This window comes from Prinia subflava, chromosome 1 (genome assembly GCF_021018805.1).
Source record: "Prinia subflava isolate CZ2003 ecotype Zambia chromosome 1, Cam_Psub_1.2, whole genome shotgun sequence".
NCBI lineage: Eukaryota > Metazoa > Chordata > Aves > Passeriformes > Cisticolidae > Prinia > Prinia subflava.
The window spans coordinates 148,750,363-148,766,998 of NC_086247.1; the positions used below are offsets into that span (position 1 = coordinate 148,750,363).

General features: G+C 40.1%; 1 protein-coding gene across 6 annotated transcripts in view; it reads right to left on the reverse strand.

Annotated features, from left to right (window-relative positions):
• SCN5A (sodium voltage-gated channel alpha subunit 5) overlaps positions 1 to 16,636 on the reverse strand; it is a 175,397-nt gene that overhangs the window by 149,739 nt on the left and 9,022 nt on the right. For 5 of the 6 annotated variants that reach the window (XM_063416519.1, XM_063416503.1, XM_063416492.1 and 2 more), the window contains 3 exons: positions 13,879 to 14,007; positions 9,018 to 9,109; positions 840 to 1,070 (listed from right to left, as the gene is read on the reverse strand). In XM_063416519.1, coding sequence (XP_063272589.1) covers positions 840 to 1,070; positions 9,018 to 9,109; positions 13,879 to 14,007 — 452 coding nt within the window. Of the gene's footprint in view, positions 1 to 839; positions 1,071 to 9,017; positions 9,110 to 9,252; positions 9,345 to 13,878; positions 14,008 to 16,636 lie in introns of all 6 variants that reach the window. The other variant, XM_063416484.1, reaches the window with a different exon arrangement.

Consider the following 16,636-nt stretch of genomic DNA (forward strand, 5'->3'; position numbering starts at 1 on the left):
CAAGTCAGATTTGAGGTTTTTATGGTGCAGGTGGCTGCAGATGTAGGGCTGTAGGGTCCACAGAGTCAGAGCAGAACCACCCCATGACACCATGGCACTGCCTCTCAACAAAAACCCCAGCTAATGAGTTGATAAAGTTTTTTTCTCCTCAAAAGAAATAAAATACAAAAGGTCACCGGTCAGGAGTTTGTAGAGGATGGCCTGACCCAAAAAATTAATTGGGCCCAAACAGCGAAAGATTTCCTTAAAACAATTCTCTTGGGATTTTTCAGATTAATAAAGACTGAATTGCTTTGCTTTACCTTTTGAATTTTTTAAGGCCATTAGCTCCAATTTTGAATTTTTTCTAGAAAATACAAGAGCTATAAATTGTCTTAAGAGAAACAACATGCAAACCAGACCCACATGCACAGATCTGAAATTTTCATGTGATTGCTCAATCCCAGAAAACAGAGCTTTAAAAATATATAAAACACCCAAAAATGTGAAAATCATCAGTGAGGCAACCAGGACTTCACACGAAAGTACCAAAAGTGTTTTCAGCATAAACTGTGAAGGTACACAGAGATTCAGACAAAGCTACCTAGGTCTTTTAAAACCACACTGACATCATGATGAACCAGTAGTCACATTTTGCTGATTCACATACAGACCTTTGTCAATATAATTTTAAAAAAAAGAGAGATAAAAAAGACACCCTCCCCCCCCGAAAAAAAACCCAAACAAAACAAAAATTAAAACAACAACAAAAAAATCCCCACCAAAACCAGAACAAACAAACAAAACCTCCCATGCTTCAAATGACCAGAAACCAGATCACAGGACAAAGAGGAGCTTACCTGGATCACTGAGAAATTCCTCTGAGCTGTTCCACGTCCTACCATCCAAGTACAAGGAGCCATTGGTGAAGTTAAACGTGGTGTAATCCCTGACACATTTGTGTCTCAAGTTCCCCATGAAGAGCTGGAGGCCTATGAGGGCAAAGACACTCAAGCAGAAAACGGTCAGGATCATCACATCTGCAAGTTTCTTAACAGACTGGATAAGTGCCCCTACAATGGTCTTCAGTCCTGGGGAGATAAAAGCCGAGAGTTTATAGACTGAGAGACTGAAATATCTGCTTTTCATGATGGAAATTTCCATGGAAAGGGGAATTTGAAGGGCTTTGAGTGTTTGCAACCAGAGAAACGAGAGAGAAGCGATCATTATGAATGTCTGGTTTGGCTGCTTTTGGACCAAAGTCCTGGAATTGCACAAACACTGATTTCAAAATGGAGGGGGAAAAACTGGATGGAGGGACAGGGAGATACAAAATCATCCATGGATAAAGAAAATATGGAATGTGTTTTATATTTTCATGGAGCTGCAGTAAGGGCGGTAAAGCCTAAATCCCACTGAATTTTGAGAATGTGAATTGCTTTTAAATCACTCAGGTGATTCTGATAACTTTATCCCTCACATAAACAGATGAAGAGGTATGGAAATGCTGTTTATTCCCTGATTATTTTACATATTTTAGTGCCAAATCCAACATGCTCTCCTCATATGAATAATTCCTCTGCCCTCAATTCATTTGCTTAAGACAACAAGAATTTGGGATTAGAAAAAAAAGCCAAATACAGGCAATCAAATAAACACAGTGGAAATTATTTGAGTAAAACAACCTAAGGCTCCAACACTACCTGAGCAAAGTTAATCATTTTATAATATGCTGCCAAAGTAGATAAATCATCCCATTGCATAACACCAAAGTCTTGGGTCACACAAATTAGCTTCTCTTTTATTATTTCCTCTGTAATGCTAGCTTCAGTTTATTCCTCCATAAATATTCAGATATAAATAATTCTACAGTTTTCTCAAGTGATAGTTCTTGCTTTTGAATTGTTACTGGAGATCAGCACTGTTTGAGCTGATTGAATATTACATGATTACAACAGAAAACCCAATCCCTTTTTTAAAAAAAGACCCCTCTCTTCTAAACTGTGTGTGCTGTAGCTGGACATTAATAGCAGCTGCACATTGGTGTCAACTTTGTCATTTCTTTCCTATTTATATTTAATTAATCCTGGTAAGTAGTAATAAGTGCTTCTGATAATCCGTGTCACCCGTATGGCAGCGAAAAGAAATTGATTTAAACAGAAAAAAAGAAAATGCAAAGAGGAAACGGGAGGAATTCTCCTGGGCAATATTCAGAAGCACATTGATTTGCTCACTGAATATGATCATACACATTAAATCTCAGTTCCTTGGAATTCCACCCCAAGAACTGGCAGCCACAAAGGCTGAGCTAGTGCTGTGTAATTGGAAATAATATGAAAATCTACTTCAGGACTCATAGGAAAGCAAAATTAGCTTTTGGCTTTGCTTAAAAATCTCTGATTAGAGTGAGGGGAAACCAGGGTTTCTCAGATGAGGATGAGCTGCTGGAATGGCCAACAGGTGCAGCAGTCCCTGCATCCAGCAGCCTAAAATACTCCACTCCTGCACAGGATATTGCTAATCTGTGAATGATATTAACATCTGCAAAATGGCCCATTTAACCAAAAGGCACTGATCCATCAGGTGCAGGGAGCTTTCCCCACTAAATTCTTTGTTTGCCTCTCTAAAATTAGTTTGTGCCATGGTAAAGAGGGCAAGGTTAGACAGCTCTCTTCTTTGTTCAAAAATAAAGCATAAATTATTGCAGGACAAACATTAGGCAAAAGCTGGATTTTCATGCTACCTCTCCTCCTCACCAGAAAGAGATTTTACAAATTAGGTCAGTTCTACTCAGATACTTAGAAAAAGGCTGACTTTGAATTTTTGAACTCATCTATAGGCTTGGATACCTATTTTCATGCCTAAATAAAAATGAAACGTCTTCTGTTAATCTAGTCTTGAGTAAATCTTTTACCTGAATGGGAAGTAGTTTTAGATGAAGCCCAATTCTGAAAGGACTTCCAGGGTGTCACCCTTGCCCAGCATTATAAAACCTTTAAAACAGCCAGGTCTTACACAAGTAGTGAAGTGAGGAAAAAAATTGGAAATTAACTAGAATTTTAATTTTTTTAAAATCTAATATTCTGAAATATTTACAGTGATTCTTATCATTGGCTGTCCTTTGCACAGATGTTGCTTCACTGAAGTTGGTTGAACTTGGGACATCCAAATGCAGACTGAGTCTTAAGAAAAGGAAAGAATACCACAAATTCTTTTACTGCCATACTCCCTGTGAAGTCCCTGCAGAACATTTATTTGTTTGTAATACAAATACAAACATGGAGACTGTATTTGTACCATCTAAGTGCACTAATTAATCTTACTTACATGGGCAAGGACAATGGGATTCCTAATGTGAATAGGGATAATAGTAGGCAAAAAACCCCTACAAAAATTCTAGTCACCAATAAAGACTATCTGTTTTCAAAATCAGGCCTTAGTATTGTCAATTTAAAGGTCATTTCATGAAACATGTTTTTCCCAGATTACTTACTGGAGTTTTAAATAGAATAGCCATCCTATACTCTTAGTTTTACAAGTTCATTCCTTGCAGGTATCAAATAATTTCTTTATGAGAGAGTTTCCTGCTTTACTTCCTTTTAATTTTTTTTTCTGTTTGTTTCATAGCTTACAAGCTTCTGAACAATTTAGGAAGATGATGCTTCAGTAGTACAATTTCTGTAATTAAAGACCATTTAAAAATAACTTGTGCTCTGCCTCCTGGACCTTTGTTAAAACTTTCCAGAAAAACCATTTGGAGAGTTTTATACTTCCAGCTGAAAAGGGTTTTTCTCACCCTTTAAAACCAAAATTCTCTCAGAAAATTAAGTAGCATCCATCAAGGTGGTTGACACAACTAAGTGCCAAGGCTAAGGAAAATATTTAATCCATTGTTCATTTAATCTGTGCCTCTAAAATGGAAGGGTTGAGGGAAATTAAGGACACCCAGGACCTCTTGCAGGTGCTCTGCATCTCTCTGATTCAGACCCATGTTTTGTAAAAGGAATGCTAGATTTTTTAAAATTTAGAGCACGGTTAAATCTTCTGGATAAATAATCCTTCTTTGAAATAGTGCCAATGAGAGCACTGCAATATAGCTTAATAGAAGATGCTATTTATGGGGCATTAAAGGCATTTACTTAATTCTTGCAAGTCAAACATCAAACCAGGCAGCATGCAGGAAAAAACCTGAGAATCTGATCCAAAGCTGAGTAACGTCTACACCCGTTAATGACAATGGGTCTATAGATTACTCCCTGTGGAGTAAATCAATAACAGGCTTTTTCTGAATCACTAACTTCTTTCCACACCTCTGGGCCAAATCCTGCTTGCATGACATGAAAAAAACCACGAGATCCAAAATCAGTGGAATGAGGGCTGTACAGGCAGCCTGACACCTGCAGAGAGCAAGAAGAATTTGGCCCACACATTCCTGTTAAGGCAGGTAGAAATGATCACATTCAGAGGTTAATCAAATAATCATTGTTCAAATGCAAATCAGAAACCATAGAAAATGCAAGCAACACCAAACAATGAGAAATGGCAGGATCCCAAAACACCATCCATTCCTTATGTGAGATGTGAGGAAGTATTAGCATAATTCAGTATGACATCCATACCAGATGTTGGCAATCACCTACAGAACATCAGGCACGTTCATGCACAGTCTGAAAACAAGTAGGAAGAAGAGGAAAAATAAAAAAACCACCAAAAAATTTAAACAAAGGAGGAAAAAAAAAGGGCATGACTTGCAGCAGGGTTGTCCTCATCGAGCCCATTCCTTTCCCTGAGGATACACCTGTGTCCTGTAAATGTCTGCATGAGTCACAGGAGTGTAGGGAGAGAAGGGCTCACCCTTGATGAATGTATTTTGTCACTAGTTACTGAGACATGAGGCAGCAAAGAGTTTCACAACACGTTGGCAAACCTGAACTGGTGTCAGCATTCCTGCCGGCTGGCTTTGTGTGGAAAAGCGACTGACAGGCCAGTCTCCAAGGAAAACACAAGTATGCCATATATTTCTCACCTCTGGGATAGCTGCTTCTTGAATTAAGTGATTTACCCACCACAGGGGTGACATTTATCTCTCTGTACCAGGACTTCAGCGAGGCTGAAGCAGCGAACGGGGCTCGGTCTTCTCCACACACTCTTAATTCTTGTTCTCCGAGCTCTGTTCTGGCTATCACAGAGGCACTGGATAACATTCACAGCACTATTTATAGCCTTTAGTCTCACACTAACTTAAATGGGAGCTGGATCAGGCCCCAAAGTGCCTTGGCCCAATTTTCTATGAGGTCACCTTTCCCCGGTATCCTGTAGTTTTGTGTGAGATGTCCGTGGTGTACACGCCTGCTCCAGAAAGAGCAGGGGAGTTTCTCTGGATACAAGCAGCTTACAAAATCCTGGGGATGATGATAATGATGATGATGATGGCCTGCTTTTTGTGGTCTTTTGATGGAGAGGATGTACCTCAGGGTTTATTTTAGCTCAATTAGCACTTATCAAAAACATCGGTGATTTCCATGAGGATAAAATGATGATTCAAGACCCTCTGTTGTTTCTGTAGGGCCTACTGGGATTTGGATTCTCTGGTAATGGGATGCTAATGGGAGACAAATGAATGGCTTCAGTGGGTTGTTCTGCTGCTGACCACAGTTCCTATCTGGCTGGAAAAACAAATGAATCCAGTTGCCATGGCAATGTGCAAGATGCCAATTAGTAAATCAAATCATTGAGAGTTAAAGGTTTTAAAATGCTCCCATAGAGAAAATGTTACCTATTTCTAGGCACCTGAACCTCCACAAAGCTTGTTTTCCTCTCCATATCATGGAGAAACTGGAAAACAGGAAGAAATGGGTGTGTTCAGTGCAGAAAAGGGAAAATGGAGGGGTTCCATGGAGGTCTTCTGGAATGTCACAGGAGGTAAGGCACTGACCTGATGTCTCACACAGCTCCAGGGTGAAAAAGAGACAGCTGATAATGCTCCAAGAGAGAGGGAGGCTGGGTGCAGAGACAGGACCTGCAGGTCCACGGACATTTGGAGCAGGAGATACTGGCATTATGGCACTCAGACTGAGCCCCAGCTCTCCAGTGAGAGGGGAGCTGGCTGGTAGATGCCAACATTTGTGTGGTTAGGTCTGGATCCGAACCATCCAGCCGGGACAAATCTTCTAAGGACAAAAGCAGGGAGTTGCTGAGCAGCTCTGGACTTCCCAGGAAGGCCCTGGGACCTCTACCTTTGAAGGGCTGCTCAGAGAAGTCAGGCAATAAATACCATGCCTTGCCTGGGCTGTGTACATACAGCCTTAGACCAGGGGAATGGACTCGGAATTTAGGGGATCTGTTTCAGCCCTGTGAGCCCCCCTAAAGATCCCTGCGCCTGCTTGAGCACTTAGAGCCAGACATTAAAGGTAGGTGAGATTTTTAAAAGCACTAATTGTCAGCTTTACTGACTCCCTCTGGAGTCAATAGAGAAACTCATTGATTCCAAGTGAAGCAGAATGCCTTTGAAAAGCAGCCTCTAAGTGCTTTGCTGGACAGAAGCCTCACACCACGGAGGACTTGGCCCGTGGCTTTCCGTAAGCAATTTCACTGAGCACGGTGAGGCCAAGCATGTCAGTGCAAATAGAAGTACCTGATGGAAAAGTGATCAATTTTATTGAGGGAAAGCTCAGATATTTCCAAAGGAGCACACAGCTTGGTGTTTTTCACCTGAGAGGTGAAAGAGGAAGCAAAAATAACAACCTCTCCCTATGGCAATTAACCCCAAAAATTTCATGAAAGATATTAATGCTCATCATCTTTTCATTTTTAAGCCTACTGAGGGAAAATATTTCACCTCAGCATTACCAATGTTATCATTAAAAACTCAGACTGATCTCAGAAGTAACCACAGCATCATGTCCAATATATCTTTTAAAATATATATGCCTAATTGTAAGATGAAATGACTCCTCTGAAATTATCTGCTAATATTAAAAAAAACCACCTTGTCTGTGTTTCACTGGCAGCTATGGCAATTTGTAGCTCTCCACATCTGTAATTTAATACTCAAGGCACAGGTAATCTTGATGATAAAATCAAAGGCCAGATATTCTATTAGCATATCTACATGCAGCTATGTCACCAAATAATTTAGGGACTTGAACACAAAAATAAAGCTATCAAAAAAATAAAATCTAATCAAATAGTCAGAATGAAGAAAGAGAATGTGAGTTATGCATTACTTTAATATATCACTCCTCTTTTTTTTTTTTTTTCTATTAGCCAACAAAAGGAACAACTCAGTGTTTAGTATCACTGAAGGGTTTTGGTGTATTTGAATCTGGATTTTTTGAATCTCACTACTCAATTTTTTGCCCACTAAGCCACATCTTATCATTTGATGTAAAACAAGCTCCAGCTCCTCCTCTGATATAGGACAGCAGAAAATTGTTGTATATATAACTGAGAAAAATTGACAGGCTCTGCTCTGAAGAGGCTCAAGCCTGAGACAAGATGCAAGGTGAAAGGTGTCCCCTGGAGATGGATGTCCCTCCAAGTTAAGTCTTCAAATTGCTATCAAAGGAATCTGGGAAACAAACTCTGGCTTTCTCTCTGAGTATCCACTACCATCTCACAGGATCTGTAAAGCTCTGCTCAGCTCTGTTTCCCAAGGAAAATAAAAATCCTTTCTCAATGGAAATCCTGTTAGAGAAAACTTAAAAATCCCTACAAAACTCTGCTAATAGATTACTCTTTAAAACTTAAAGACAAAAATTAAGACAGGCTTCAAGGACCTAATGAATCTTAGAGTACTCTTTAAAACCTGTATTTGGACATACACTTCCAATGAAAAGTACCTTCCTTTCCCAGTAATTTCCCTGATTTTCATTACTGTGGTATTGGAACGAGGGACCAAACTCTAGACCCAGATTTTTTTTTTTTTTCTTAACACCTCTGTTCCTGAATTCCCATTTCTAACTTACACTTCTAACAGGTGGTGATGATTTTTAATACATATCCCTACAAGTTCACAGAATTTGTTCAGATTGATGTTATAGTGTATAATGGAGTGGGTGGAAAAGCCTTTCTAACCTGAAAGACCTGTGAGTGAGAATCTGAGCAGTTTTCTCGATATTTTGAATATTTTTAACATGTAATTGCCAACATCTGTTCAGGATTATCACAGATAGGATCTACCATGCATGGTTTCTGCTATCTTCTCTACCTTGTCATGCAGGTTGGAGATGTTAAACACTGAGGCTGAATGAGACCTGTCCATAGATAATGGCTCAGCAAGAAAAGTTTGTTGTATGGTTAGTCCTCAGTGGACTCATCTGTGTATAAATTAATTAATAATTTAATTTTTTAATAGTAAGAGATTTCATAAAGAGCTTATTTCTCTACCAGATGTGTAGTAAAACTTTTTTTTTTTTTTGAGGGGGTGAAGAGGGGAGAAATCACATCCTTGAAAATGTGAGAAAACGTGAGTTGATGAAATGCTGAACCTACCAAAATAAATTATGAAATGTTTTCCAGTCTCTTCAAGGCCCAAAATTTCAGCAGTGTTTCTATCACATGCAAGTGGATAAATACCATGACAAATTAGGCTATCTGTGCCTGCAGTCTTGAAACCTCAGCTCACAGCACAGATTTTAGATTCCTCTATCGACATGCTCTTAAAACATGAATATGCATTTTGAGGTCATTACCCTTCCATTTCTAAAAATCAATATCCGAAGGTTTTAAAAGATTTTCATCGCCATCTTCATACAGTTCACAAATGAGCACTTTATGGATGTAATTCACAAGCCACCGTTCCTACTGCAGCACTTGTGAGCTCTGTAATTTTGGAAGCACTCTCATTCCTTCTGCCCACAAAAAACCATACTGGAAAAACATGTAAAAAATATGTATTCTATTGACAGGTCACATTCCCTACATTCCTCCATTTCCTGATCAGTATCTATGGTTAAGTCTTTCGTAATTACATTGTTTACTACTGGAAATGGCATGTAGGCTTTAACTGCAGCCCGAGTGTTTAACCTGATTTTCACCTGAAATGACTGAGATTGTTTTCAGCGCCCGCAGTACTCTGAACGTTCGTAAGGCTGAGACATTGCCCAGGTCCACAAATTCAGTTATGTATCTGTAACAAGGGAAAGTCACACACAGACAATGACAAAACACCAGCCAAAAAAAAAAAAAAACAACAGTCAAAGGGACAAAGAGAGACAGAGAAAGAATCACTTGTAGCTGAGAGCCAAAAACGTAAGGATCGGGGCGTCTTACCTGGGATTACTGAAATAGTTTTTAAAGCTCTCAATACCCTGAAAGTCCGAAGAGGTGAAACACTGCCTACATTCACAAATTCTCCTACATACCTGTAGAATTAAGTCACAGTTATTTGGAATTACACAATAGAGTATGAGACTTGTCTGAATGAAGAAAGCATTCATACACAGTGGGAGTGAACGCAGCTGAATGAGAGGTGCACCCACTTTTCAGGCTGTTCTTAGATGCCATTTGCCCCAGGTTTTTATTAGTGCACATCATTTCAAATGCTACTTGAACTATTAAACTTTTCTAATAAGCATCAATCTTTTAAAACTACTGGGTGAACTCTGTTATTGTGCTGTTCAGCCATAAATACTTTAAAGATTTTACCATCATGTAGTTGAACAAAAAAAAAAATTCTTTACATTACTGCAAATATTAAGAGTTACTTTGCTGCTTCAAATACTCAAGCAATTTTCACATAATAGCTTCTGAAAACTACATATAGGACAACATAGCAAAACAGTACAAACATTTTGACTGGGTTATTTAGTTTAAGATGCTGTACTCAGTGGTAAAGCAAATTTTGGTTTCAAGAGATGCATTAAATTGTATTTTGTTTTGTATTTCAATTTGATGCCCTTTGGCTGTGGGAAGACAGAGTCTAAATGAATATAACTGCCATCTTACTAAAAACTCTTTATGATTAAAATACCAATCCCAGCTGTTCCCTGCCATGCCTCTTCTGGTCATCCTGCAGACCCATCACATCTGAGCTAAATGCTCCCAGGAGGGAGTCATGGAATGACTTTCATTTTGTCAGTGTTGTACAAAATTCTTTCCTCCAAGTCAGTATGCAGCAAAACCATAGTCACCACTGTATCTTCAGAACAAAAGAGATTTTGGACCCTTGAATTTCACTTTTAAAATTCCGCCAAATTTCATTTGACTGCCCTACTCTTTGGAGCCTTTGTTTCTAAACGTTATGGAAAAAACTCACCTGGTTATTTTAAAAAGCCTGCTTAAGTGGGCTTTGTCCAAAGGCCCCTGGGGAGGACAAAGTATCCTCTCCATGTCTACTAATCCAGATTATAGCCTGGAAGAACAATATCGCTTCTCTTCATAATCTCACAGGGGAGTGTGGGCAACAATTTACCTGTTTCCTCCCCAGCTTTACCCTGTGCTGCTCTACCAAACTCTTCTTCAGCATGAAAGGTGGAGGAAAAAAAATAATTTGGAGAGAAGCATTAGGTTGGGAATATGGTTTTGCTGATCAGGTATTAGTAAAAACACATTATAAATATGTGAACAAGCATATGAAGCAGATAATACTGATGCTTGTAATAGTCATTTAGGATTTATTTCGGTCTTTTTTTGATCAAAACGATGCTGATCAGTTCTTCTGTACCAGGGTATGAGGAGCAACTGGAATTCCTATCCTGAATTTTCACCTTGGCCGGGGAATTGCCTATTGTCTTTAAGATTTTGACAAGGCATTTTCCAACCCAGAGTTACAGCTGCCTCTCCCTCACCTGTCCTGGAAAGAGGGACTCACTAGTGTGGGAGAGAGGGCTCTAAACAAGGGCAGTTTCATCATTTCCCTTGAACCCATTCCTGACCCCAGAGAGGGTCACAAGACATGGCTGTGTCTGCTGGCACAGGACAGGAGAAAAGCTCCAGAGACCTGCAGCATTTCTTATTCTCCAGTGTGCCATTTAAAACTACTCTCTGTGGCCCAATCTGTGCTGTTCCTGCCCAAAAGAGAAGACAAGAAGCTATTTTGCAGCAACTCTAAAGCAAATTATGGTCTTCCCACTGTAACAACCATGAGTGAAATAATCATATTTTCTGTTAGCTCAGAACCCTCGGTCCATGTGAATCTCATGGCCCCTTATCAGGCTCCCCATTTTTAATTCCCAGGCCATCTCTGTTTGCAGATACAGAAATACCTCTGGCAGCACACAGGCTACAAGCAAAGACAACACCAGAGTTACCTGTGTGATCCATCTTACTTTAAATTACTTGCAAATTGGATTTGTATGAAGGCTAAATCGTATCAGAATAGATTCCATTATCCAAGTCTCTGCACTATCTGCTGCTTGCATACTTGGGAAGGAGGTTTCATTGTACACATGAAGATCATATTGCAGCCACTTTTAACTCTCTCACTGCTGCCCATGGGCTCAAGAAAACACTTCTCCATTTCTTTTTTTTATTCCAGAATTCCAGCCTTTATTTTTCCATTCTTAAAGGCTTAGTGTAATATGCCTTAAAGTAAGAAACAATAGGAATGGATTCTGGTTCTGAAGAGATAGTTTAGTATTAAGAAAATTGCTCACAATTGCAGGTCCCCCTGTTACGGGGATGTTCTAACTAAGATTTGAAATATCATTTAGAAAGAAAATCAAGAGGTAGTTAGGAAAGAAAGCACAGACTCCCAAGCTTCTCATTAGAAAAGGTTTAAGGATTTTTCATTATCCTTGGGCTGGAGCACTGAGTGGCCATTCAAGTCTAGAATTAGAGAAGAAATAAGAGAGGTAAACCCACGACATGTGGGCACCAAATCCTGGTTCCTACCAACAGGGAGTGAATAATTCCCCTGTGGGTTACTGTCCACCTCAAGGTCTGTGCAAACCATTCCTGCTCCCTACGTCCCAAAGGTCCAGAGAGAACGTGGAGACAAATTAAGGGATATTCCAACCATGTCCCCCACTGACTTCAGACCTGAACTTCAGTCTGAGATGTCCCCAGAGGGGATGCCTCAACCTCTGCCCAAGATGACAAGATGAGGTGGAGCAGATTCATGGTCAAAACTAGAAGCCACAGCTCCTCTTGTCCTTTTCTCTGCTCCTTTCTACCTTACTATCAGAAACCTCCTTCTTTCTAGAAAAGTGAGAATCCAAGCACAGAAATTCTCCATGTTGTGCTGAATTCTGAGACCTACAAATAAACTCACATCCTAACTCACAAATGGATGATTATATCCTGCTTTTACCATCTGCCTGTGGACAGGAGAGCAGGATGGTGACTCTGGTGTTGTCCTGCCAGTAAATGTTCAGGAGAATTGCACTTAGCAATGCTTGAGGAAAGGTTTAGCTGCAAAAAACACCTAATGTGTGCTGACCTCCAAAAGATTCTCCCCATCTACACTGATTTGTTTTTTTAAGGGCTTATCATAGTGGCCAGATGTCAGTGCAGCCAAATCCATAGGAATGCAGTAACAGATACCAGGACCTGGCCTAGGGCTGGCTCAGATCCAAAGCCTACTGAAATAAACGGGAATGTCCCTGAGGAAGTTCACTCAGGTTTTACACACCTTCATTCTGTTCTGCTAAATGCTGCTAAGAACCACAGTGTTGCAAAATACATCAAGCTATGGGAAGGGACCCATAAGGATTAGGAGTCCAATTCCCTGCTTGTCACAGGACTACCTAAAACTAAACCATATGACCAAGAGCATCATCCAGAGTCTGCTTGAACGCTGGTCCTGATCCCTGCACCCTAAAAGAATTGTGCTTTATACTTCAGTGGCCCTCGCTGGTGGTTTAGCTAACTTTGATTGAATATTCTTTCCTGATTTTTGTTCCATTCAAATTGCACAGCCCCAGGAGTTCAGCTCAGATGTTGCAGCTAACACACTTGAATCTCACTAAACACTGTGAATGATGAGGTTAAAAGATGGCAGTAAGAAATAACCTAAACCCAGAACTGAGTACAGGTATCAATCAGCAGAAGAAAACCAGGGAGATCAGATCAGATCCTTCTGTGTTTAGGAAGCGGAGACTTTCAGGCATCTCTATCAGCTTTGACTTTAAGATGGCACTTGTTGTTTGCACAATTTTCTCTTTTGTGACTATGAAGAAAACTGGATTTCTGTCTTAGCTGGAGGTGCTGGCAGTGTCAGACCTCTGCCTTTGGCCAGAGCTTGGGCTGACCCTGAGTCCCCTGTGAGTGCTGGCTGACTGCTTCTCTACCCCTGCGTATTTTTAGCTGTCTGGATGTTGCAAATCCATCACCTTCTTCAAAGCACCAGAACCTCACATGTCCTCAATGAACTCTGGCAATCTAGGCAGAAGCATACAGCTGAAGGGGAATATCATGGTCAGGGCCAAATTTCTATTTCCAAGATATGTAAGAAGTTTCAGAGGACTATAAATTAATTCTCTGTAGTACAATAGTAATTACTTTCCAGGTGAAAAGGGTTTGTGAAAAGAGGGACATGAAAACAGCTCTGATGATATGATGGATAGATAGAGTATAAATAGGGATTTAAATACGTGGGTATTCAGTCACACTTACAACACTTTCTATTCAGGGGTCTGAAGCTTCCCAAAACTACATTAGATAGGCAGATATTATTACAGATATTTTACAAACAGCTCTCTCTGTGGAGCACAGAGAGAGTAAATAATTTCTCCAAAATTGTGTAGTGAATTCACAGAACAGATTTGAAAATTCCTCTGACTTCTTCCTCTGAAACCACTCAGGATAAAAACACCTCCTTCCTAATACACTTCAGCCTTTTTCTCATTTTCAGTAAAATTTGAGTGAAGAAAAAAAAAAAAAAGAACACCCAGACAATCTTTTAAAAAGTTCTATTGCATATAACTCTCTTGAAAAATATAAAGGAGTGCTACTTACGCCATGACAATAACACTGAAATCCAGCCAGTTCCATGGATCCCGAAGGAAGGTGAATTCTGTCATGCAAAATCCTCTCGCCAATATTTTTATCAATGACTCAAAAGTGTAAATGCCAGTGAAAGTGTACCTGGGGAACAGAGTGGCCAAGAAGCAAGAGAGTTAGCAAACAGCAGATGGCTGAAACTGCAGGGGCACAACTCTGGGGTGGCTCGTGTGAGTCACAGGTGCAGCTCTGGGCTGTGCATGAACAGCCTCGTGTGTGGACCAAGGAACAGGTAAGGAACAGCAAAATACTTGGGACAGTCTCAGAATGAAGATAATTTTCAGCACAGGGTGTCCCTTGATGAATCCTCACTCACTAAGTCAAACATGGACACTACACTGCTAAGTTGTGCTGTGGGAGTCCTGAACCTCTGCCAGTGGAATAGGAGTGGATTAGGGAATCATGGAATGGTTTGTGTGGGAAGTGACCTTAACAATCATCTCCTTCCAACCCCCTTGCCATGAGCAGGAAACCTTCCACTAGATCAGATTGTTCAGAGATTCATCCAGCCTGGTCTTGAGTACTCCCAGGGATGGGAAGTCCACATCCACTCTGGCCAACATTATGGCTCACTCCCTGTTTCTCCAGCTGGAAAGAGGATGGTTGTTCCATTCATACCTCTCATCTCTTCCTGCCCAAGATATTTTGGAGATTAAAAAAGCCACCACTTGGGTTTATCATCTAGAAAGAGTAATTGTCCTGCAGCTTCCCTTGTGTTTCACTATCCATGGCAAATCACACCAGCTTTGAGAATTAAACAACAAAATTCCCTCACTGAAAAAGAATTGAAAAACTCCCACCTGACTACTGTATGTAGTAATTTTTACCTGCCTGACAGTCAAGGAGACACTAGGCTGGTTTTTTTCCCCTGGTAAATTAAGTTACTACCGACAACTCTTGACTGTGATGATCTGGGCTAGAACATAGATCTTACCTTTCATAATATAGATGACACTTGTAATAAAATTTAGCAAAATCTCTGTGGAGGACAGTAATGCCTCTGATTTATAGCTCTCAGACCTGTACTCACCAAGGGCTCTTCCTTCCATCAGTGACAGAGTTCAGGGCATACAGCAGCTCTTTTTTAATGTTGCTGCCTGAGACACCTAGCCCAATGAACTGGGTATTCCAGGCCATATCTTAACAACAGAAATAAATATTTGGTGTCTCCCTTGGGCATTCCTCACCCCTTTTCTCCAAATGAAGATGCAGATGATACCAAAGCCTATTAAAAAACTTCAAACACCTCAAATCCACTAAACCACAAATCTTACAAGTCATGATGTGAAGGGCTATCACTGGAAACACAGCCTTGAGTTTTCTGTTCAGTGCCTAAACATCAAGTGGTGCCATCACACATAAAAAAAATATAACATTTAAGATTCCTTTTTGGTAGGAAAAAGGTGTGAGTGATTGAAGGTGGCAATATAAGGAAGAACACTATGCATAAAATATATTTAGCTGTATTCCACTGAACTGCAACTGGGCACACACACAGGTAGTGGCAAATCTCATGCCCCCCTGCCATCGTGTCACACAGTAGCACTACTCACAAATGTTATAAAATCTCAGTGTGCTTCATCTTAAAATGGGGATTAGCAGGACAGTTTGGGTGCAGAAGTGGGCATTACATTTGTCTCCTCTTTGACTATATTCCTGAGCACTCCCTTGTATCCAACTTTTTCACAGCTCCTATTCAGCTTTGCTCTGGTATTTCGAATATAGGTCACCCATGTGACAGTCTCTTTGAGCATGTGTATTTAGTAATACACACAGAAAACACATGCAAAGGACTAAAAAAAATACTTAACAGCACATAAGCTCATTAAAATGATAAAGCACTTGTATTTATTCAGCATGTCAGATGGGTTTAATTGATTGTATAATCATCGTCTAATTCTAAATGGATCGGGCAAAGTCCTCCAGCTACTGAACGGCTTCTTTAACAACAAAAGTCAGGGTTATTAAAGAAATTTTTAGTGGGGGAAAGTTGAATTCATTCCTTTTTTTTTCAAAATGGTAAGGAAAATGCTTAAAAGGAAGATCTAGGACAAATATTTGCACAAGGTTATCCTTCTATCCCCTGTGAGTCTCTGAAACAGCAGAACAAAATGGATTAAATGTATCTTCTCCAAATCCAATATTAATCAATTTGAATTACAGTTCATTGGGTTATTTTGCTCCTCCAAAGTACTTGACTTTGATTTCATTCTATGCACTTGAGAAGGAAAAGCTGAGAGGTATGAGGGGACATGGAGAGGGAGAAGAGGGAACTTGGAAGGATTTACTCCATGCTGCATGAGTCCATCTGCATTTCTGCTTGATGCACTGATAAAATCATCCCCATTCTCCTGCTTGGAGAAGACAAAATATTGTCATTTTTGGTCTTGCCCTCCAGAGTGTTTGAATTCCCAGCTGTACACCAACTGACCAAATTTTGATGAGATCACCACGTGGATGAGATGTCCGTGATTCAGCAGGAAACACCATGGCAATGGTTATGAAAGTTTTCAGTAGGAAAAGGACAACATCAGGGGAAAGGACAGCCACAGACATACTTGAGGGAACCACACTATACAGAAATACATGAAACATCCTGGGATTAGGATGTTATTGTGATGGGATGAAATATTTGGTTCAGTGCTGCCTATAATTAGTAATTTATGGCCTAGAAGATGTGTCCTGCATGATTTTATGGAACCTAAATAAGGGC